The sequence below is a fragment of the Leucopleurus acutus genome, assembly GCF_964270905.1.
Source record: "Leucopleurus acutus genome assembly, chromosome: 12".
Taxonomy (NCBI): Eukaryota; Metazoa; Chordata; class Mammalia; order Artiodactyla; family Delphinidae; genus Leucopleurus; species Leucopleurus acutus.
Genome location: NC_139154.1, coordinates 45,399,438 through 45,421,174, shown reverse-complemented (window position 1 = coordinate 45,421,174; position 21,737 = coordinate 45,399,438). Strand labels below are relative to the sequence as shown.

At 55.3% G+C, this 21,737-nt stretch overlaps 1 protein-coding gene across 1 annotated transcript in view; it reads right to left on the bottom strand.

Moving 5' to 3' along the window:
- The window catches only part of KLHL29 (kelch like family member 29), a gene marked incomplete at its 3' end in the record, with an annotated part of 308,705 nt that overhangs the window by 11,923 nt on the left and 275,045 nt on the right, over window positions 1-21,737 (bottom strand). The window contains exons 6-7 of the mRNA XM_082851615.1: window positions 9,963-10,101; window positions 808-1,010 (exon numbers count right to left, since the gene is read on the bottom strand). Coding sequence (XP_082707741.1) covers window positions 808-1,010; window positions 9,963-10,101 — 342 coding nt within the window. The remainder of the gene's footprint in view (window positions 1-807; window positions 1,011-9,962; window positions 10,102-21,737) is intronic.

Below are 21,737 nucleotides of genomic sequence, written 5' to 3'. Positions count from 1 at the left end.
GGCTTAGGGTGTCTGCCATAATTGTGACAGGCATGTCTGGGGTCACAGCCTTCTACTTTAGAGTCATGGTAGCAGTAACACCCCTTATAAGCCCACCCACCACCTCCCATGGGTCTCGGCCTCACCCAACCTGACCTCCAGACCTGGGGTCAGTCTGGCCAGAGCTCCTGAGATCCGACTAATGGTTATTCTAGTCTAGACATGTCTGGGTCCCAGGAGGCCCATCACTTTTGTGGGCCCAACTCAGGAGCTGTGGTTCCTGACTCTTCTAGATGGCTCATTCCCCCAAGGTCACGTCTCAGGCCCCTGGCCATCCCCACCTGGCCTGTTCCCATCCCTGCCTCTCTCACTCCACATTCAGGCCGGTTCTGGTGACTCCTGTCTCTGCCCCTCCCTCTCCCTGCTCTCACCGAACTGGGCAGCTCCAAACTGTAAAGTGAGTGTGTTCTCTGGGTTGGGTCTAATAGAAGCAAGTTTGTTCAGTGTTTAGAGAGCAGGGCTGTGAGGCCAGGGCACAGGCTCCCCATGAACAGACCATTCACACAGGCTTCTCGGTCCATTTGTCCTCACAAGGCTGCCCGGGGTCCCGGTGTGGCCTTTCTGGCCCTCAGAGGAGCAAAGCAGAGAACATCTCTGTCCGCCGGTGAGCAGAGGCCTTTGTGCACAGTTACCCGAATTATCACCTTAAAACTGCTGTGGAATCCAGCTACACCCTGAGGCGGTCTGGCTGGGCACGCACAGCCCTTTCCTCTCAATCCTTGCTGGTTTTGAACTGTTTGCACATCAGCACTGTTCCCTGTGGCTCACCGAGAAAGGACACGCAGACTTTGCAGAAGGTGTGGAACTGGAACTTGCTGGCTGCCTCTAGCAGGGTCTTGGCGTTGGCCGAGTCGATGACCAGGGAGCCCGTGTAGACAAACTCCAGCAGCAGCTCAAGGACGTCGGCCTGCAGGTTGGACAGGACGAGCTCCAGCTTCTCCCGGCCGCACTGGCTGCCGTCTTGCACCGACCTAGGCACAGAGACCAGGGTGTCCTTACCTGCCGCCCTGCGGCCACGGCGCCGCCTCCTCACAGGGCTAGGTCTCCCTGCACACCTCGGTCACGCCCTTCCTTTTAGGACTCAAGGGACACAGCAATGACACACCTGAACCTAGCGACCTTACACGGGATCTGAAAGAGAAGAGTCTGACCAGAGACGCCCAGAAGAACAGAAAACCCTGCTTATCACTACTCGGCATGTCCATGCAAAAAAAGATGCAAATCAAAAAGCATGAGCTGTGGATGGGGACGAGGACCAAGACTGGCCTCAAAGGGAAACAATACGGTTCGGCTCCACTGCTGGCCCCGGCGTCTCCGCCAAACAAAACGTGGCCGGCAGGTCCCGGGCCGCGGGGCCCGTCTGCCTCCAGTGGGAGAATCTCCAGCGTGACTGAGGCTCCCAAACGCCTGCGATCGCAGCCAATCCCTTGATTGCCCTGAAGACTGAGGGCCCCAAGCCGTCCCGGAACCCTGACTCCAACCCCACCTCTTTCCAAAAACATATTGTTTCCTTTTAGGCATGGAAAGGAAGCCCTTCATGACATTGCTTGGAAACTGAGGACGAGACGAGATAGACGGACAGAATGGTTAGAGCCAGGAGGAGGGGAGGGAGAACAACCAAGGACTTCCGCCACAGACAGCCAGCAGCCATGACCTAGGACCTGGCCCGGGGCGGGGCCTCCTGCCACATGGAACACGGGGTCAGAGGTCAGAGTGGCCTGCGTGTAGAGTGTGCATCGGGCTTGTGAACTGGGGGGAGCAGGGGAGGGACACAGATATATAAATATGTTTATATCTGGTGTCTACAGAAATACAAAACCATTGCAAAGGCTCCTAAGGCCTGGCAGCCGCACCCTAAAGCTGGACCTGGAAGGAAACAGATAAGATGAAGCAAAGGTAACACCAGTCGAGAAGTGACCAAGAGGAGAAACACCCAGAGAGTTAGGAGGGAGGCAGGGTTCTCAGAGGCCATCGGCTTGGCACGCGGTCTCGGCCGCTCTGACCTGTCCTGCTACCCGCACTGAGCCTGGTCCTGCCCGGGGGGGCTGGGTTCAGCCACGTGCGGGAAATGACCTCTGCGTTCCTGGCCCTGCCTCCCCACCCTGTCCTGAGGAGGCCAGGGGCCGAGACTCTTGTGACTGGTCCCTTGGGTGCACCTGTGGCCGGCGGTGGGGGTGTGCAGGTGTCCGGGGGGTGAACAGGCTGGCCCCAGAGAGAGGCCGACTCCCGTGTAAGCAGGGAGTTAGGGGACCTGGGTGCCCCAGCTCTGCCACCGACAGGCGGGCAGCCTTGGTCTCTCTGGCCCTCAGGCTCCTCATCTGCAAAACAGAGGACTGAACTGGATGAGGTCCAAAGTCCCATAGAGTTCAAGTGACAGAGGCTGGAAGATACCTTCCCGGGAGACTCTGCTCTACACGACAGAACCTGAAATGCCACCGTTTGAGCAACATTCTCTCCGGTTAGGCACTGGCCTCCCATGGCCTTTACAATACAAATATGACCTGGCAGGGAACAGGTGAAGCAGTGAGCCTGCGTCCAGGTCCCCCTCCCAGGGGTGCCACTCTGCACCTCCACGTAGGATGGCTCATCTGACCAGGGCCCTGAAGGCTTCATTCTGCCTCGAGCCCTGGGCAGGGCCAGAAAGCTGAGCGGAAAGGTACAGGCTAAACAGAGGGTCTGAGCAGAGCCCCTTCTCAAACCCATAGATGTACACAGTGTGTGTGAGTTTTAAAGTGTCTTAACACACCTAGTGTTCTCCTGTTAGGATGGAGTCCCATGCTTGGGTGACTTTGTTAAGTATAAAAATGGTTTATTATGTGATCACTTAAAACCACAGATATTCTCCACACCCCAGGCCTCTGGGGCCATCTGGTCAACCTCTTACTCTGCCTTCCTTCCAACCTGCCACTCTCTGGCCTCCACACCCTCACCCCCACGCCCTTCATGCTCTGCAGAGGTCACGTTGGGCCACAGCCAGGGCAGGGCTGATGAGGCCAAAGTAAGGCTGCTCCCCTTCTCCCAAGGCTCACAGCCACTGCTGCCTCCCCCTCTGGCCAGCCCTCCAGTCTCCCCACGAGTCCTCAGCACAAAATCAGTGAAGAGCTGAGGTGGGACTTTAGGATGTGCACACACACGTGCACACGCACGCACTGAAATGCATGTGACATGTGACCCCGAGAACCAAGGAACAACCCTGTGAGGACGGGTGTTGGGTAGATGGAAGGCCAGCGGAGCCCCTGCCCTTGAGTTATAGTCTGATGGGACCTGCGTGGCTGCACTTGTGGGGAGATGTTGTCTTGCCCAGAATCTGAGCCAGGGAGAGGGTCCTGGGGACAAGGTGATGCTCGCATGGCTAGGAGCCAAGGGGTTGCTTGGGGAGGCTCATGGGATGTCAACCATTGCAGGTTCTGTCCAGGGTTGAAGAGGACCGCTGTTCCTGTGATGCTCAGCTGAGGCTCTGCTCCTCCAGACCCCCCACTTCCCATGGGGGCAACCTGTGGGGAGTGGCTGGAGGCCCCTGGGGCCAGATGCCAGACACTGTGAGCTGACTGACCATTCCTCTCGGAATGAGGAACTCTTGGGGACGGGATGGAGACTTTGTCACGTGACTGAGTTCAAGATCTGGAGGAAGAGAGGCCCTCGACGGTGAGGCCTCGTGCAGCTCCCCTGCACAGGCATGTTTATGGTCCACACAGGCATTCTTGTGTGGCTGGACAGCTGTGGGGGCAGAGGTAGGCCAGTGGCCACTCTCCAACCCTGACCATCAGACTGTCTTGGGACAGGACCTCTGTGCTCCTTAGACCTCTTCCCTCTGAGCAAGGACTCCCTGGGAGGTATCGCCCTTGATGGGTGGCCCTGGTCACCAGTGGGGAGCTGTGTCCTCCCCAGATAACCATTCTGTCCCTTTCCTGAGCTGGGTCTGGGGGTCTGAACATCCCATTTCTCTCAGCCCCATGGAGTATCTGGGGAGCTGCTGGGCCATCGGGGTCATGATATGACCTTGGAGAAGGGGGAGCAGGGCAGGATCGGGCAGCCTTAGCCTTATCAGGGTGGGGCTATGGACCCGACAATTGGGGGTCGGAGCATGGGAGTGAGGGTCAGGCTGGAGCTGCCCAGTCCACACAGGGCCTCCAAGTTCTATCAGAAAACTAAAACTTCCTGGGGTCACCTTCTCCCAAGATGGGCTGTGTCTCTAAGGTGTGGGACACAGCCTCTGCTTGGCAGGCCTAAGTCTGTGGATGTGCTGGGAATGCCTCAGCCCCAATATCAGGATGTTTGCGACCCTACCATTAACACTTCACTCACGTGGGATAAGAGCTGCCTTCTCCAGAATTCAGGACAGAGTGCCTCATCTACCCCTCACACACCTCAGTGATCAGATGCCTTCATTTTGCAAGCTGGACCTGGAACTGTTGGGGCAGTGGTGGGTGGGGACAGTCACGGAGCAGGGATGAACGTGGATGGTACCCTGCTCTGCTCAGGAGGGTGACCTCACCCTCCTGACATGATGCCCACCCTGCCCCACGGAGAGGCACTCAAGTGTGTCATCAGCTCCAGGGCACAAACACAAGCACACACCAGACTCATTGGCTCTGAGGACTTTCCTGGCAATAAGTCTGGCTCATGTCATTCTGCCAGCATTAGGGATGTGTGACTATCTGCTCTTCTAGTCACACTGCTCTGTTCTCCCAGAAAAGGGGGCAGACTGCCACCCACAAATGCCCAGCGTCTCAGGGCAGGAGGGCAAAGGCATATGGCTTGACTCCTGCGTTAACGTCTGTTGGGCTCCCCTACATCCCGGGTCTGTGCCACTCAATTAGAGAGATCCTTTTAGCTTCCTCTGGAGAGGGAGCTGGAGCGAGAAGCCCAGAGTCTACACATGGGGCTCGTGAAAATCAACCTGCACAAAATCAGTTTGTCCATCTGTTTTCATTTACTATGAAAAGAGAATATAGTTCAAACACGTCGGTGGCTCCCACAGGCTTAGCGAGATGAGGGTTTCCGCTGGAAGGTAGAACGCCAGGTCTCTGTCCCATCTGGTGGGACCAGGGGGCAGTGCTCCTCTGGGGCTGAACATTTCCTCCCACATTCTTGGAAGGGAGGGCAGTGTCCCTGCTGTCTCTAAAGAACAGTCCCGTCCCCTCTGATGGGGCCTGCAGCCCACGCAGCCAGTGAGGGCAGCCAGTGCCCCTGGTGGCACCAAGCATCCCCCAGAGCTCCTTGGCTCCTGGGGGACAAGTGAAGGGACTTCTCCTCTATGATCCCAAAGAGAAAGTCCAGGGCAGACCTAGGTCCTGCTTGCTGGGGTTGAGAAGTGACTCTTGTGACTTGGGGGCTGCATCCCCAGGACCCCACTAGGTCTAGTCTGCTCAAACCTATCCTCCTTCTTTCCTGAAACCTGGAAGGAGGCTCAGCCCACAGTCTTCTCCTCCACTCAGTCCTCCTGGGGTTCCCCCTCCAGCCGGGATGCAGGTGAGGCCTGGTTGTTACGCAGCACTAGCCTTCACATTATCCAAAGACAGAGTTGCAGCTCCTTTTCCTGCTGGGTTTTCACCTGGTTCATAGGGACACAGATGGGGCAACAGATGGATGATGGGGCAGCCCAGTTGTCTCGGCCTGGGCTTTGCTTTGAGCTTCCCCATGGCCTCGTGCGCTCTTCTCCTGGCCTCTTCGAGCCCCTTCCAGCCCTCACTCCAGGGGACCCGGCCCCTCCTGGGTGTGAGGGAGAGGTCCTGCCACTTAGGTACCTGTCTCAGGGGGGGATTGTGTCTTCTCTTGGGCAGATCCTGTGGCCAGTTTACAAGTGTTTCTAATAGATACACACGTGTGCACGAGTACACACACACACTCTGCGTCCCTTTTCCTTGCATATCTGTCTACACTGTCAACACTGAGATTTTATTTCCCTTCCTTACAAATTGTGCACAAACAAAAAGTGCGGTTTTGTTCTTCCCTGGGCTAGCAGATGGATGATGGTAAGAGCATGAGCTTTGGAGTCAGACCTCAGTTCAAATCCCAGATCTACTGTTTACCTAAAATTCTCTTGCCTCCATCCCTTCACCTGTAGAATGGGGGTACTAATGGCACCTGCCCCTCAGGGTCAGTGGGAGGGTTTGCAGGATGACATTAGACATCTCAGCAAGGCTCCCTGTGGGCTGGATCTTGCCCTTGTCAGAGGAAGAAGACTAGAGTTTGAAACTAGATAAGGGAAGACGAAGGGCAAGAAGCTGTTGCAGCCTCGGCAAAAGCATGAGCCCAGGTGAAGGAGGAACAGGTGGACACAGTGGGGGTCGGCCCGGAGCCTGGAGAATGGGGCTCTGGGCAGGAAGTCTGCACGGCCACGGGGCTGGTGGGGTGGGGGGGCTGATGGGGGGCTGATGGGCCGAAGGGGAATCAGAGGCCGGTCCAGAGGGCACTCCGAGACCCGGCTCTCCCACTCACGGTCCAAGTGTCACCTTTATGAATTGCAAGTCTGACCATGACACCCCAGGCTTAAAACAGAGCCCCATGACCCGGCTCCCTCCTCCTGCGCCACCTCATTCCCTCCGTCTTCACCTCGCACTTGGCGTTGCAGGGATACCAGGTCACTCGAGCTGCCTTCACCCCCTGCTGTCCCGAGGCCCTGCCCTCACCTGCCTGGCCAATTCCCCCTCTGGGTTCAAAACCCAAGCCAGATGCCACCTCTTCCCAGGGACTGTGCCCGAATGCCCCTCCCCCTGTGGAGTCAGGCACTTGGCCTGGGAGCTCCAAACCTCCACTGCTACCCTCATCCTGCTCTTCCAGCCACACTTCTTTACACTTTCTCCCCCCCCCCCCGGACCGTGGGCCCCCCGAGGGCAGAGACCCACCCCATCCAGTGATTCTCACAAGACCTGTACCTGGGAGGGGCTCCAGGTGAGGGCATCCACACTGGGGCTGGGGCTGGGGCTGGGACAGGGTCCTCAATGGGGCCAAAGCGGTGAATGTATCACCCGCCCCAGGCTAGAGGTGGGAGGGAGTCCAGTCCGAGCCTCGAGGCCTGGGGGTTCCAGGACGGCAGAGGTTGGGCCCCCCCACCTGTGACGGTGCTCACCTAGGCCCTCACGAAGGTAAGGACCAGCGTGTCATGTCCCACAGATCGTCCCCACACCCTCTGCTTGTGTTAGTGCAGCTGCCTGAGAGGGAAGACCCTGCCTGGGGTTCGGCGGGCAGGGCCCCATCTCCCCTGCTGTGCCATTTGGGCCACTGCACATTAAGTCTCCAGGGTCACAGGTTTGGAGGCTCCACAGTCTCGAGGAGACTGAAATGATGTGCAACATCAGCTGCTCCGCGATCACTAAGAATGTGAAATTCTTGAGGATTTTCCACGGCCGGAAGGGAAATCACCTTCCGGAAGAGAGTCTGCTATCCTCCCCATGGATCTGTTTGCAGCTATCGGCAGAGATGGTGACGTGTGCTCATGGTTAGGACGAGAGGAGTCAAATTTAAATTGGCTGCAAATTAAGCTTGTGATTTTGAACTGAAGGGGCACCTTGGGGCTCTGCTGTGGCCACCTCTCCCGCTGAGTGACCCTCCTGTACGCTGAAGACACAGCCCTGTCTCCGCAGACCTCAGACCTCTCTGGGTTCAGATCCATCCGTCTGGCTGCCTACCAGCTGTCTCTACTTGGGTATGTTCAGGCTGCTAAAACTCGACATGCCGAATGCTCAGTGCATCACCTCCCCCTAGCTCTCCCCTGCCCTTGGCCCATGGACCTGCCTGCCTGTGACTTTGTCCTTCTCATGTCCCCGTGCTTGCACTGGGGAAGCCCTGCCCAGCCCCCCACTGTCACCCTGGGATGTCAGAGCAGGACGGAAACCTGGACATCATTTGAACCAACCTCCTCTATTACAGATGAGAAAACCCGAGGCCTGAGGGAGAGGACGTGACTTGCCTGAGGTCATAGGATGAGTGGCAGAGTCAGATGTAGAACCCAGGTGTCCCAGCTCCCAAGAGGCTGCCCTCTCTCCTCCAGCGACTGCCTCTCAGCCCCTGCACCCATCTTTTCCCGTTAGGGTTACTGAGGCACATCCTGCAGTTCTCCTGCCTGAAGGTAGGCATCCCCACTCCACTTACCCTGACGGCCTCCACACCCTCAGACTGAGCCCGGGGCCCTAGCCTGGAGGTCAGGGCCTGTCTGCCCATCCCAACCTAGCTCAACCTATCTCTGAGAAGGCCACCTCCCCATCTCCACTGCTCATGACTGTCTCTGTCCTCAAATTTTTATTCCAGGCAACCCATCCCTTGCCTGGAATATTCTAAAACATTCCAGAATATTTCTTGCATTCCAGAACATTCCCCACAACCCATGCTTTGCCTGGAATGTTCTTCCTCCTTCTTTTTGGTCTGTCCAAGAAGCGTTCACTACTTTGGGTTCCCAGCCAGTGGTATCTCTTCTCTGTTGTGTGCAAGGTTTTGGTTTACATGTTAGGTCTCTGAAGACAGTCAAAGAGCTCCTGTGCTCCCTTGCCCACATCTTTCTAGCCCAGGGCTGGGCCATCGCTCAGTACCAACCTGTCCCTGCATCCTGCCACCTCTGTGCTCTCCAACTGATCTGGATCAGGGACCAAGGCCTAAGGTGCCACACCTGCGATCCAGTGGCCAGTTGCTGGTCACTGTCGGTTGAGAATTTGCCAAGAGTGGCAGCACAAAGCCCTCCCTTGGCCTGAAGAGGCCACTGGCCGTGCCCCTTCACCCCAGAGCTCATGGCCCTGACCCCTGTGCTCGGACAGAGAGAACCCAAGCACTGGGGGTGGGAGACCCGAGCTGTCCGTGAGACTGGAAGTCACAAAGAGCCTGCCCCTTCCTGCGTAGCTGGGGCCATCGCGGCTCGGCGGGGCTCGCACGCCGGGCAGCTCAGCTCTAAGTGAAAGGACACAGCAGATTGGAAAGGAGATGCCAGCCAGTGTGCCATCCTGAAACAAAACACAGTCACTCTGGGGTTAGTTGGCAAGTCCAAACACAGCATTGGGAAGCAAGCAGAGGTCCTGTCCTCCCACTCTGAGCACAGTCCCGGCTCAGCGTCTGCCCCGGAGAGGCTGCAAGGCAAAATGAGCAGCGGCATTAATCTGCTGATGGGTGAGAGAAACAGGAGCGTTACCCTGGGCCGGCCCCCTCGGCTGCTCTCCCTCACTAAGGCGCTAGAAGGTGGCCCCTAACGTCTTTGCAAGGGTATGAAGCAGACAAATTAAAAAATCAACATAATGGAAAAAAAATGCTCATGCACCATTAAGACTCATTCAGGTAGAAATAGCCAGGGCAGAGGGCAGAAGGGGAGGGGAGCGAAGGCTGAGAGAGACCGTGTTTAGGACACACCTGGTCTGTGCTCAGATAGCGCCGGTTTTAGGCTCCGAGTACAAGTATCAAGACATGCAGCGTGAATGAGGCTTTAGCTACAAGTCAATTCTCCCCGACTCTGGCTGGGGACAAGCGACCCCTTGGGTGCCTCGTGCTCCTCGGTGGGGGATGGTCTGGTCGAAGTGCTTTCCTAGCGTTAAGTTCACTATCGACAGCAGTGACGATGGTGCTGGGGACACGTGCTGGCCCAGTGGGGGCAGCGTGCAAGTGGTCCCTTAAAGTGGAGTCTGCAGTCCTCCTAATCTCAGGGAGGGCTTGTGAGCCACTGAGAAAGCAGGATCCTCGGCGGGTGGGGCAGGGTGTTGTCTACTGCTGGCAGAGGCCCCTGGAGACCAGCAAAGCTGTGTGGGCAGGGCTGGGGACAGTGGCTGCTCTGAGGCTGTGTGTGAGAGGGCACTGGGGGGGGAGGAGGGGGCGGAGGAGAGATGGCTACTGGCTCTGTGACAGGGAGTCACGCTTCAGGAACCTGCAAGAGAGGGGAGGAGAAAAGCGACACAAAAGCGTCCTACAAAGGAACAGACCCGACCACAGCTGGAAGGAAGGCAAACCTTTGAATCAGGTCCTTGAAATACAAGCTGCAGGAAGCTAGAACATTTTGGTGGACTTCAAACTCTCTGCCTTCAACAACAATTTTCAGGTCTGTAAACGCTTTCGCTCTGCGCTGCTGGTTCAATTCCTTCAACATTTCTGCAGAACAGAGAAGACAGACAGGGCCAGGTTCCCATTAAGAGTTTTTTTTTTTTTTAATTAAATTTTTTTTTCAAGAAGTAGAGAAATAGGAGAATACTTGACACTGTTTCTTGGCAAGACTGGCTCAACACTGACAGTCAAAAGAGGTCACAAACATAATGCGTAAACAAGCAGCAACTGGGAGGGGCTACGTAACCAAAGGAATAACGACTTTCAAAAGCAAAAAAACAAATACAGAAAAACGAAACAAACGAAACCCCCCCCACAAAAAAAAAAAAAAAACCAAACCCAGAAATTGAAAGTCTGGGAGAAAAGATTCCCGTACTGACAACCGGAAACAGAGAGAATACATCATCACAAACAACTAAAAACTGTAATTTAACTACGCAACAAGTTCTCCAAATGCCAATGAGTGCTGATGTATTTGATACCAAGTAAAGCATGGCGTTGTGATGTAAGATGGGCTGGATATGGTTCAAAGGAATAAAAACCACAAAACCTGCAAAAACAGCATCCCTTATGTTAGACACTCACAGCCATGGCTGGGGCGAGCTTCTTGGGGAGGGGCCCCCGAGAAAGGACGGGTGGAGTGGGGACCTGACGAGCACTTCCCTTTCACACTTCCGGGACAGATGCAGGGATGGGGGGGTAGGAGGGGAAGCAAGCAAGGGGCAGGGATAGTCTGCACCTCCTCCCACTTCCTGGGTCATCTCAGGAGCCCCACCCTTCACCTGGGTCTTCAGCACAGGGGAGCCTGGCTTGCAGCCCCAGGAAGTCCCAGGAAGTGGCCTCAGGGGACTTCCCACCCTGATACACACCTACCTTTGCCTGGTGGCTTGGCTACCTGGGGCCAGCACAGAGAGTGCCCCAGGTCCATGGGCTCCGAAACTGGGGATGTCAGAAGCTTCTCCCAGACCCACATCAAGGCTCAGAATGGGGAAGGAGGAGAGCCTGACAGCTGTCCTGCTCAGTTTATATAAACTCTTTCACTTGCAAAGTTAAGGCCTTCAGATGAGTAATGCTCCCAACAGTCTCGCCCTGCCGGCCTGTCCCCGCACCCCACGGGCCCATGGACAGAGCCTGCCCTTCGCAGTGCTGGTTGCCGGACATCAGAGGTCCAGATTCTTGGGCCAGAATGACCTAGACTGTTCAGCAGGTGAATGGGAGAGGGTGGTCTGCAGAACTGATCCCCACCCTCTAAGTCCCCCACCAGCACCTCAAGCCCTCCGCGTGGGTGTTTGCTGCACCCTGGCTGGTGTTCCGGAATTATCCTCCAGTGTGCCCTGCTCCAGCCTGACCGGTCATCTCTGTCCTCTTGGGCCAGCATTGGGTGCCTGCCAAGATGCCCTGCTGAGCCCAGCTCCTCCCCGGACACTGTGACTGTGAACAAGCCCTGGTACTTCCCGAGCCTCTGTTTCTATGTCTGTAAAATGGGGATGGAGGCCCCCATTCTACTCCCAGAGCTGGGTGAAGCTCAGATGCTCAGGCCCGGGGGTGGCCAAGGGCTTGTGGGCTTTGAGGTCAGCCAGGCCCTTCTTTGAGAGGACATACTGGGCTCCATCTCTGCTGAAGACCAGGGAAGATGGTGGGAAGGGGGGGCCCTGGAGCACACCCTACGTGGGGGACTGAGGTGGTCAGGCAATGCTGAATCACTGTCCCCACCAACCCCACATCAGGCTGAGCTGGAGTCGCTGCAGGGCACATGCAGGGGTGTGTGTCCTGCGAGGGCATTGGCTGGGGTCTCTAAAGGCTCCCCATGGAGCCTGGAGTAAGGGAAACCAGCAGGACCCAAAGCAACAGCTGGGGGCGTGGAGGGCACCTGTGGGGTAGATACGGGGGAAGAGACTCAAGGGCTGGGGGAGAGACAGAGATGTGATGGGTGGACAGGAGGGGTCAGATCCCAAGAGCCCTGTGAGGGGGCTCGAGCTTAATGCTATGGGCACCAGGGAATCAGCAGGGATTCTGTGCAGAGGGGTGACAAGGGTAGACTCCGAATGGGGGGCAGGAAAGCACCCTGTGGAGAGCTGGGCCTCAGAGCCAGACCTGAGGGAGAACCTGAACTCTGCCTCCTATCAGCTGTGTGACCTTGGGAAAGTTACGCAGCATCCCCAAAGCCTCAGTTTCCCGCTCTGGTGGAGGTTAAAGGAGCTAGCCCGCGGTAAGCTGCGAGCCGTGGGCCCGGCACATAGTCAACACTCAACGGTGGTAATTTTCATGTTTTTGTTGATGGTGGTGATCACTCTGCAATCCAAGTGAGAAGTGACAAAGGCCTGAACTACAGCGGTGACGGAGGGACAGAGAAAGACAAGTATTTAGGCTGTGGATGCCACGGCCATCCATCCTGGAGGGACCATGGCGGGTGGGGGGTGTGTGAGGACCATGTCCGGGCTTCTGGGGGGGACATCGGGAAGGGAGGGGGTGATGAGTTGAGTTGTGGGCCTAGGGTTAGGGCCGTGGGATGCCTGGGGAGAGGTGGCAGTGGGGACGTGTAGCACATTGCCGGGGTGGATCCTGCACAGGAAGGGCCTACAGGGTCAGGCTGGGTTAAGGCTGAACTGCTGCGCTCACACATCAGCTCCAAAAAGAGCCACCAACTGAATTCATTCCCAAACCATGAGCCAGATGGATGATGTCATGTTTTTGAGTGAAATCCCTTGGGGGGGGAAGAGCTCTGGGCTGGAATTCCTGATTCTGGCTCCAGCTTTGCCACTAATTGGCTGGGTGACCCTGGGCAACTTGCTCTGGCTTTTGGTGCTCAATTCCCTCAAGCACCCACGGGCACCTGCCCTGGTGGCCCCAGTTGTCACGCTGCACTGAGGGATGGATGCAGCCCCACATGCCTCTTGAGTTAACCGTGCTCAGGGGGCCGGGAGAACACAGCGCTACACAGAACGCCACTCCTTCTGGGCCCAGAGCATTCTGATTGTTTTGGAAGATTTTATTTCAAACCAAGGTTCCGGCAACGATTACATCTGCAGCCCCAGACCCAGCCTCAACGCCTGCTGCCTTGGGACTCCCGGGCCGGATCTGAGAGGTGGTGCTTGGAGATCCAGGTCATCATAACTGTAGGCTCTTTCTACTCTCATTTTGTGGAAATCTGGATTTAGTAACTGGGCAAGATTACTCAGTTTCAGAAGAATTTTTCAGTTTATGAAAGGGCTCACCAGGGGATTCCTTTTCACAGCAGGGCCCCAAGTACATTCAAAGTATTGATCAGTTGGTACGTGCTTACTGTTGCCCCCTGAGTGCCCAGCTGGAGAGCTGGCATTTAGGGACATTACGACCGAGGGTCCACGGGAGGAAACCAGTATTGGCTCCGGGCACAAACTACCCTCCTGCCCGCCCCATATTGGCAAGGACAACTCCTTAATGTCTGAGGGGCTTGGAGGCCTGTGGGTTCCTGGGGAAGCCTTTGGACAAGCCATGCCGGTGCCCAGGTTGGACAGTCTGCAGGCCTCAGGGCAGAGCCTGGCAGGGGCTGCGTCCTCAGAGTTGACTCCAGCCGCACGCATCCCAGCGCCCTGCAGAATTTGGCTGCCTTGGGCTTGTGAAGGAGGAGAAGTCTTGACCTCAAGGTCCCTCCCTGTTGGCTGGCATCAGGGAATTGTTTTCTGGTCTTCCCTGCTTTGAGTGGGACCCCACACCCTTGCCTTGCCCACCCAAGTGGCTGCCCTGTGCCTTTTGCCTTGCCCCTCCTTGGGGAACTCCCCTGACTCAGACCATCTGGTAGAAAGCTCACACCCACCAGTTTACTAGGCTTCTCCCTGACCCCTCCCCACCCGGTTCTGCCTCTTTTACCACCTAGAAATCTCTGCATGGATTCTCCACCAGCGCCGCCATCCCTCACCTGAGTCATTGCAGCAGCCTCTAAGGCCGTCTCCCTGTTTCTGGCCTGTTCCCCTCCAAGCTCTCTCCATACATCAGCCTGACCATCAACCTCTGCATTTTTAAAAAAATATTTATTTATCTGGCTGCGCCTGGTCTTAGTTGTGGCATGCGGGATTTAGCTCCCTGACCAGGGATCGAACCCGGACCCCCTGCACTGGGAGTGCAGAGTCTTAACCGCTGGACCACCAGGGAAGTTCCCATCAGCCCCTGCTTAAATAAACTTTGCAAGGCTGGGTAGTGGGAACAAGGCCCTCTGTGATGCCTCCTCCAACAACGCCCAGCCCCTCCCCTCCCCGGTGGGCCCTTCACTCCCCACCGAAGCCTCACTGCACCCCAGGCATGTCCCCCTCCATCCTTCACTCATCTCTCTGCCCCTCTGCCCAGATCTTTCTTCCTCCCTGCTTCTTCTGGCTAATTACCATTTTATCTTGCAACACCAGTTAAAGTATTATTTTGTCCCAGGCCTCTTTGCCTCTTTCCCCTATTCCTGCCAGATCTCCTTGCCCTCCGCCCACCTCGGTGTCCTGTGCTTACTTATTTAGAGAGCATACTATGTAATTATTTATTTATATGGATGTCTCCTGCACTAGATTGTATTTTCTTTTTATTTTTATCTTCAACAATTAGCACAGGTCCTGGAGTATATATATAGTCGTTATGGTAAATTGCAAAAATTCTTTGCAGCCCCTCCCATCATCAAAGGGTGGATAACTCCACCCTTTTTACCCCACCCTTTGGATCTTGATTGGTCTTATGACTTGTTTTGGACCCTAAAACATGGTTGAAAGGACACTGTGACTCTGAGCCACAGCCTCAAGAAGCTTTACTTGCTTTTGCTCACTTTCTCAGGACCCCTGACACCACCACCATATAATCATGCCTGGGCTAGTCTGTTGGAGGATGAGAGACCACGTGGAGCAGAGGTGAGCCCTCACAGATGAGCCGCTTACACCAGCTAGACCCCCATCAATATTGGCTGAGCCTGACCCAGATCAGCCGAGCCCAACCCAGATCAGCTGAGCCCAACCCAAACTGCATAATCTAAATAAGTGGTTGTCGTTTTAAGCCACTAAACCTTAGAACTGTGTGTTATGCTGCAAGAGCTAACTGATATCAAAGGCATGAACAGATGATGAACTCAAGTGCTCAGAGAACTTCCTCTGTGTCATTCTCTCCCTTGCTGGTGCAGTTTGAAGTTAATTCTTTTTGCTGTTGCTGTAAAATTACCATCCTAACCATTTTTAAGTTCCGTAGTGTTAAATACATTTACACTGCTGGGCAATCAATCTCTAGAACTCTTCATCTTGCAAAATTGAAACTCTGTACCCATTAAAGAACAGCTTCCCATTCCCCTCTTTCCCCACCACCTGGCAATGACCATTCTACTTTCTGTCTCTAAACTCGACTACCCTAGGCATCCCATATAAATGGAATCATACAGTATTTGCCTTTTTGTGACTGCCTTATTTCACTTAGCATAATGTCCTCAGGGTTCATCGATGTTGTAGCATATGTGAAAATTTCCATCCTTTTAAAAGCTGAATACTATTCCATTGTATGTATTGATCACATTTTGCGTATCCGGTCAGTGGGCACCTGGGTTGCTTCCCCCTTTGAGCTCTTGTGAAGAGTGCTGCTATGGGGCTAATTCTTAACCCCACACGGACATCTCTAAACACCCTGTCTCAAACTCCGTTATCTGTGGTTAGGGTAAACCTGCTCTGTGGATCCAGCAGCAAGTGGCATCAGAGGGAAAGGAGACACTAGGAAGGGTCTGCCCGGGGCTGGATGCTTTGCTTAGAGGAGAGTGAGGCCGCAAACAGAACCAACACTGGAGATGAGGTTGCAGCCAAACTTCTGCATATTTTTCACCAAACGACACAAGTTATTTGTCAGAGACTAATGGGCTCGTTCCAGCTGGACTAGAAGGGCTGTCTGAGGTGGTAATAAAGAGGAAGAGATGTCAAATATTAAAAGGCAACGAATTTCAGTGGCTTTGCAGCGGAGTCCATTAAATCAGAGCCCCGAGAAAGGTTGTGCGGCCAAATAATTTTTTCCAGAGCTCAAGTAAGAACCCAGCTAGGTGATAAATGCACCTGACTCCACTGGTATTTATGACACCTATTTGATAAAGGACCCGAAAAAATTATAAACTCAGAGCAGTTGTGAAATATACTGAGAGAGCACAGCGAAGGCTCTCATGCACACCCAGAGGATAATTCATTCGGGACCAGGAACCTGACATGTGCCGACACCGCGGGGACGAATGATGGCTTTACACAAACAGAGCCTCCTGCTGCTTCTGCCATAGCCGGTCAGGGAGCGGCCGGGCTGCCAAGCCGGATGCTGCCCTTCCTCCTTTTCCCTCTCCCACCCATCAGATATACACACCACCCCTTTCTCCGCTTCCAAAGAAGTACTGGGCTCAGAATCAGCCTTGAGAGCCAGCTGGGCTCCAGCTTCCTGGTAAGATGGAATAAAACCCCCCGTGGGCTGCACAACCAGCCTGAGTCGGAGGGATGGGCCTTCTACGGGGAAGTCACCCAGTCCCAGTCCCACCAACGTGCGGGCAAACCCTCCCAGGAAACGGGGTTCTCTGGAGCAGGGAAGCGTGAAAGACTCAGGCTTCTTGCCTGACTTAGCATTTTAGTAAGGAGACCTTCTGGTTGTCCTGCTGTCCGAATGGAAATTTCTGCCATCTCTCTGAAAGGGAACAAAAGCCCTAAGAACAGTTGCCACCTCTCACCAGCCTGGCTTTTCCATGTCGTCCAATGCTGGGTGACAGACCTATTTCTCGAGCACCAAAGGTCCTTTCTCTTCCTACAGTCCCCGCCCCAGGGCTGCCTACCAGCGGGTGCTCACTGAGCATTTGCTCGGCAGAACGAAGTTGACATTTCAGCTGGAACATTCTTATGCCCTCCAAGATGATATAAAAATCATTAAAATTTTTCCCCTTCAGTTTTTTTGAAACCCACCTAAAACTAGCAGAAACATCCCCCTCTCTTCCCCTGTCTCTTAGCGTCAAGGACTGACCAGAGGCAGCTGCCAGCCTGGGCACGGGGGCAGCAGGACCCAGAGACCTAGATCAAGCCACAGGATCACCATGACTGCCTCATCTACAGGCCCACCCAGGCAAGGAATGCCTGATCCCTCATTCCTAAACTCCTACCCGGTGGCTCCCAGAGCCTTCTAGGACCGTTTGTAACCTTTGTTTATAGCCTCACTTCTATTCATGTCCCCACACACGCCTCAGCCCTTTCTCGAAGTTCATGCCCGCTGTATCCTGTTCCTTCACTTTGGCTGTTTCTCTCTGCCCCTTTGGCCAACTTTCCCCCAATGCTTGTTTCTTAGGGTCTCATCCATCCCCTAAGCCTCAGCTTAAATGCCATCCTATAAGAATTCTTACCGAGTTCCTGGATCACAGACCTCTCCTGTGGTCCCATGAGACTTTGCTGGTGTCTCAATTGCAGTAGAGATCCCTGGCTGCCTAATTTCAGAGGAATGTCTATCTGTCTGTCTCCTTTCTAGGCTGTGATCTCCTGGAGGGCTTGCTTCTCTGCCCCCCCGCCCTGCCCTCCTCCCCACTGGACACCTGACACCATGTTTTTCACAAAAAGTTCCTTTCTGATTGGAATTCAGGGTGTGTTACAGACCGGATGCAGACATGGTCTGGGTGGTAAGAATAACTTCTCCAAAACATGATCCAAAAGAACCATTTGAAATGTCACACTTGTGTGGAATCAGACGGAAAGAATGCAAAAATCAAGCCCCTTTTAACTTCAGGAGACACCAGTGTTAATAATAACAATGATAACCCCACACTTCGTATGGCATCTATGGCTGCTAAAGCATGGTTACATTGATTAGATCCTCCTTGGGGAGGGATTTATCTATTCTGTTCAGTGCCAATGGCTTTGAAGAGCCTAAAAAGCCCTCCTGGGAAAGACTGACCACCCCACCAGCTCTGCTGAGCACAGGTGCAGCCTGGAGCTCTCAAGGCAACTCTTCAGAACAGGGGTCTAGTCCCTGTAGCCAAGAACACTTCACACGCAGTGGTCAGAGAGAGGTGGTCTTCTCAGCTTTCCAGGTTCCCAGCTGCCTGGATGGTAAGACCTGCCCACATGTAGGCCAATAACTGGCCACCTTCACTGACAGCTCTTGCCTTGTGACCTTGGGGTAGGAGGCAAAGGGAATGGTATTTTGTTGGGGGAGGGATGGGGGAGGCTGGGGGCAGAGTGTTAGGACCCCAGCACCAGCCTTGAGGAGCCTGGCCACAGGGTGGTCACTGCAGAAGTGGGGGCAGACCTTTGGCTGAGCAGGAAGGTCACTGAGCAAACCCTGAGGCTGTAGTTGGAGGGAAGTGCCTGGTTAGGTCAACACTGGCAGCTGTTCGTCCTTCCTGCCCCAGTAAAGAAGGTTCTGCCTGGCTCCTTCTCCTGCTCTGAGGTTGGAAGCCGAGGGGTTGATGGGAATACTCTGAGCAGGAGAGGGTGAAAATGTCATGGTTGGAGGCGGTCAGAGAGATCTCAGGAAAAGGCCAGGGCTTAGGACGCTTGGGTGAGAAATGAGGTCAAGACCAGTGTGCAGAGAGCTCTGCAAGGAGCTGGGACTCCAGGGTGACACGCTGGAGTGGGGAGGGCTGACGTGCAGTGAATTAAGCATCCAGGTGATTCAGGTCAGGATGCTGAAGGTGGGGCTCACAAGGGCCTGGTGGGAGGCCGAGGCAGATGAGCTGGGAGCAGCCCAGAGGTCAAGGATTTTGGAGGGAAGGTGGCCCCCTTCAGGGGCTAGAACTTGGTTAGAACTCCCTCAGGGAGGCGGGTGCCCGCAGGGGCCTTGGTCCTCAGGATCAGGGGAGGATGAGACTGGGTCTGGCAGCAGGGACAGAGTTGAAATTGGTGTATGGGGTTGGGGTGGGGAGCACCCCCTCCCTCTGTGCTCTCATAATGCTCTGTGCCTCTGTGAACTGTGTTCTGCCTATAGTATATTTAGAGACACTGTTTCTTCTCCACCAGCGTGTAGATTCTTGGAAGCCGGGGCTGGTTCTTGGCTACAGGGACTAGAGTCAAGAGGCCAGGACAGATAGTTGGGGCCGAGTGAGAGAACAAGGTTCAGCACCTTGGAGAGCTCTAAGTGTCCAGGGGTCAGGGCAGAAAGCAGGGAGGGATTGAGCGGTTAGGGGTGCCCTGGAGGAGGAGACTAAGTCCACAGCTGAATGAGGCTGAGGCGCGGACATCCCCTTTCAGAGGCAGACTCTGGGAACTTCAGATACCTTGTGTCTGTCCCACTCATTTATCCATCAAATGGGTGTTGTCTCCTGTGTGCTGGTCACTGGGTGGGGTCCCAGGGACACACATGAAGGCACATGTTCAGAGACCTGGGGAGCTCACTGTTTAGCGGGGGACACACTAAGTAACTGTGATGCTGGGTGAGAAGTTTTAGTGGGGCGAACATTGGGCAGAAGAGGGGCAGAGGAGGGGGCTGGCTCTGCTCCATGGAGAGCAGGGAGGCTTCCACGGGGCTGGCGATGGTTAAGGGCACACTGGAAAGATAAGTAGGAGCTGACCAGGTGGGCTGGAGGGGCAAGGTGTGAACCACACGTATGTACGTGTGTGTTTGAGTGAGTGGTGTGTAAGTATGTGGGCAGGAACATATGGCGTGTGTAGCACGTGATATGTGTATGAGCATGTATGTACGCATGCATGTATGTGTACGAGCATATGTGTGTGTGAATATGTGTGTTTGAGCATGCGGTGTGAGAGGCAAGCCCATATCAGGCTGTGAAAAAACAAACCCTCCCGAGGTCTTTATCCCACAGGAGACTGGGTGCCATGGGTGAATTTTATGAGAGGGAGCGAGAGTCAGTTTTGTCTCCTACACTCAAAAAGGCTGCTCAGAATCAACTGTGAGTGGTCTCACACCCCACACCGGGGCCCACATCCTCACCCTGCACCCGCCTGCGTCGGCCCCCGCCTTTCGCACACCATCAGGCCCTCCCTTTTTCCCGATGGTCACTCTGCTCTTCCAACCCATTCTGATGCCCTCCTCTGAATTTCCCAGGTACACAGTCAACCAGCTGAAGCACATTTGTCAGGTACCTTCAAGGTGCAGGGCACAGGGCTGCGAGCTGGGGTCGGGGGTGGGAGTTGCAGAGGAGCCGGGGCAGTAGATGAGCCAGACCATCCCCGTCCTAGGGGAGAGTGAAGCTCAGTGGGGACACAAGGCGCCCGTGGTGAAGAGCCGGATAAGAGCTCCATGGCAGTCAGCGGGGGCGCTGAAGTCCCCCTGAGGAGGGAGAGATGGGTGGCCTGGGGATGACCAGGAAGAGCAGGGGGTGTCGGGGGATGGCTAGCTATGTCACCATGGAGAGCCAAAGGCACACGAGGAGAGGTATTATTCCTAATTTAGCTCGCAGTCTAACACAGGTTTACTGAGGACCTACTATGTACCAGGCCCTGGACTAAGAAGATGAAAGCAGTTTCCATCCTCAAGGAGCTCACGGTCTGATGGCGGAGGTAGACGCTGCAGTGAACACAGGTGAGTTTGGTTGCTTGACGTTGGAACCCCCTTTCTACTGGGGAGAACCCCAAGATGCCTGGGGAACTGGGCCTTGTCCCTGAGGGAGTGGAGTGGAGGCGGCTCCCTGGCAGCTGGCATGTAGCCAGGAGACCTGGGCTCAGCTGGTCTGATGCTCGTGCCCTGGACTTGGAGGTTCCAGGGAGGCGTGCAGGGCAGGGCCAGCCGGGGATGGTGACCGTGGTGACTGGCAGAGTCAGTGGCTCAGTGGCACTTGAGTACCGGCGGGGGAGATGTTGCCAGTGCAGAGTCCCAAGCAGACAGGTCCTGCTGGGGACCGCTCTGTGCTGCCTCTGTTCCTGCCCCATTTCCCAGCCCAACTGCTTAGCCTCAAATAAAGATCTGCCCGGCTGAACTCTGTCAGAGCTGTGGACTGTGGTTGGCGTCCCAGGACCCGAGTGGGACAGACATGCATGCACCCATGTTACCCTGTGTCGTACGCGGTGTGATGAATGCCCCTTTAGCAGAGCTGCCGAGGGTGTGGGGGGAGCACAGTGTACAAGTGGGTGAGGGGAGGTCTGTTTGTGCAGAGGCCTGGAGCCCCATGACAGGCTGGATAAGCTGTGCTTAGAACCTATAGACTGTAGGCCTGGGAGGGAAACTTAGAAAAGCTGTCCCAGTTCCCTGGGGCACAGAGGGGTGGGCTGGATGGGGGGCAAATGACTGGAGGTGGTGAGACCCTGCCCCTAGGGGCTGCTGCTGTTGGGCAGGTGAGCGGTGAGGGTGAAGCCTGGTCTAGAGCCTGGAGGACGGTGGAGGGGGCTCTGGGGTCTAGGGGGAAGCAGAACCACAGGGCTTTGAGAGTCCATGTAGGGCTGGGGCCGAGGGGAGGATTTCTGACCACTGTCCCTGACTTTGGAGCTCCAGGGTCCCCACCTCCGGGTAAGGCCTGGAGCACGGCATTCAGAAACCAGGTGCTGGTTCTGTTCCTTCTGCATCGGTGGATGGTCTCCAGGCCTTGCCTCCGGGGCTGCGAGGACAGAGGCCCTCCTCTGACGCGGAGCCATCAGCCCTTGTGCTGTCCTGGGCTCTGCTACTACGAGTTTACAGCTTTCTGTTTTACCTTTCATTATCTTAGGGGCAAGACGTCAGACTTCTGAATACATGTGAGAATCTGTAGCTGGGACCCACCAGAGAATTTGAATAAAGAGGTGTCAGTCCTGCGTGTA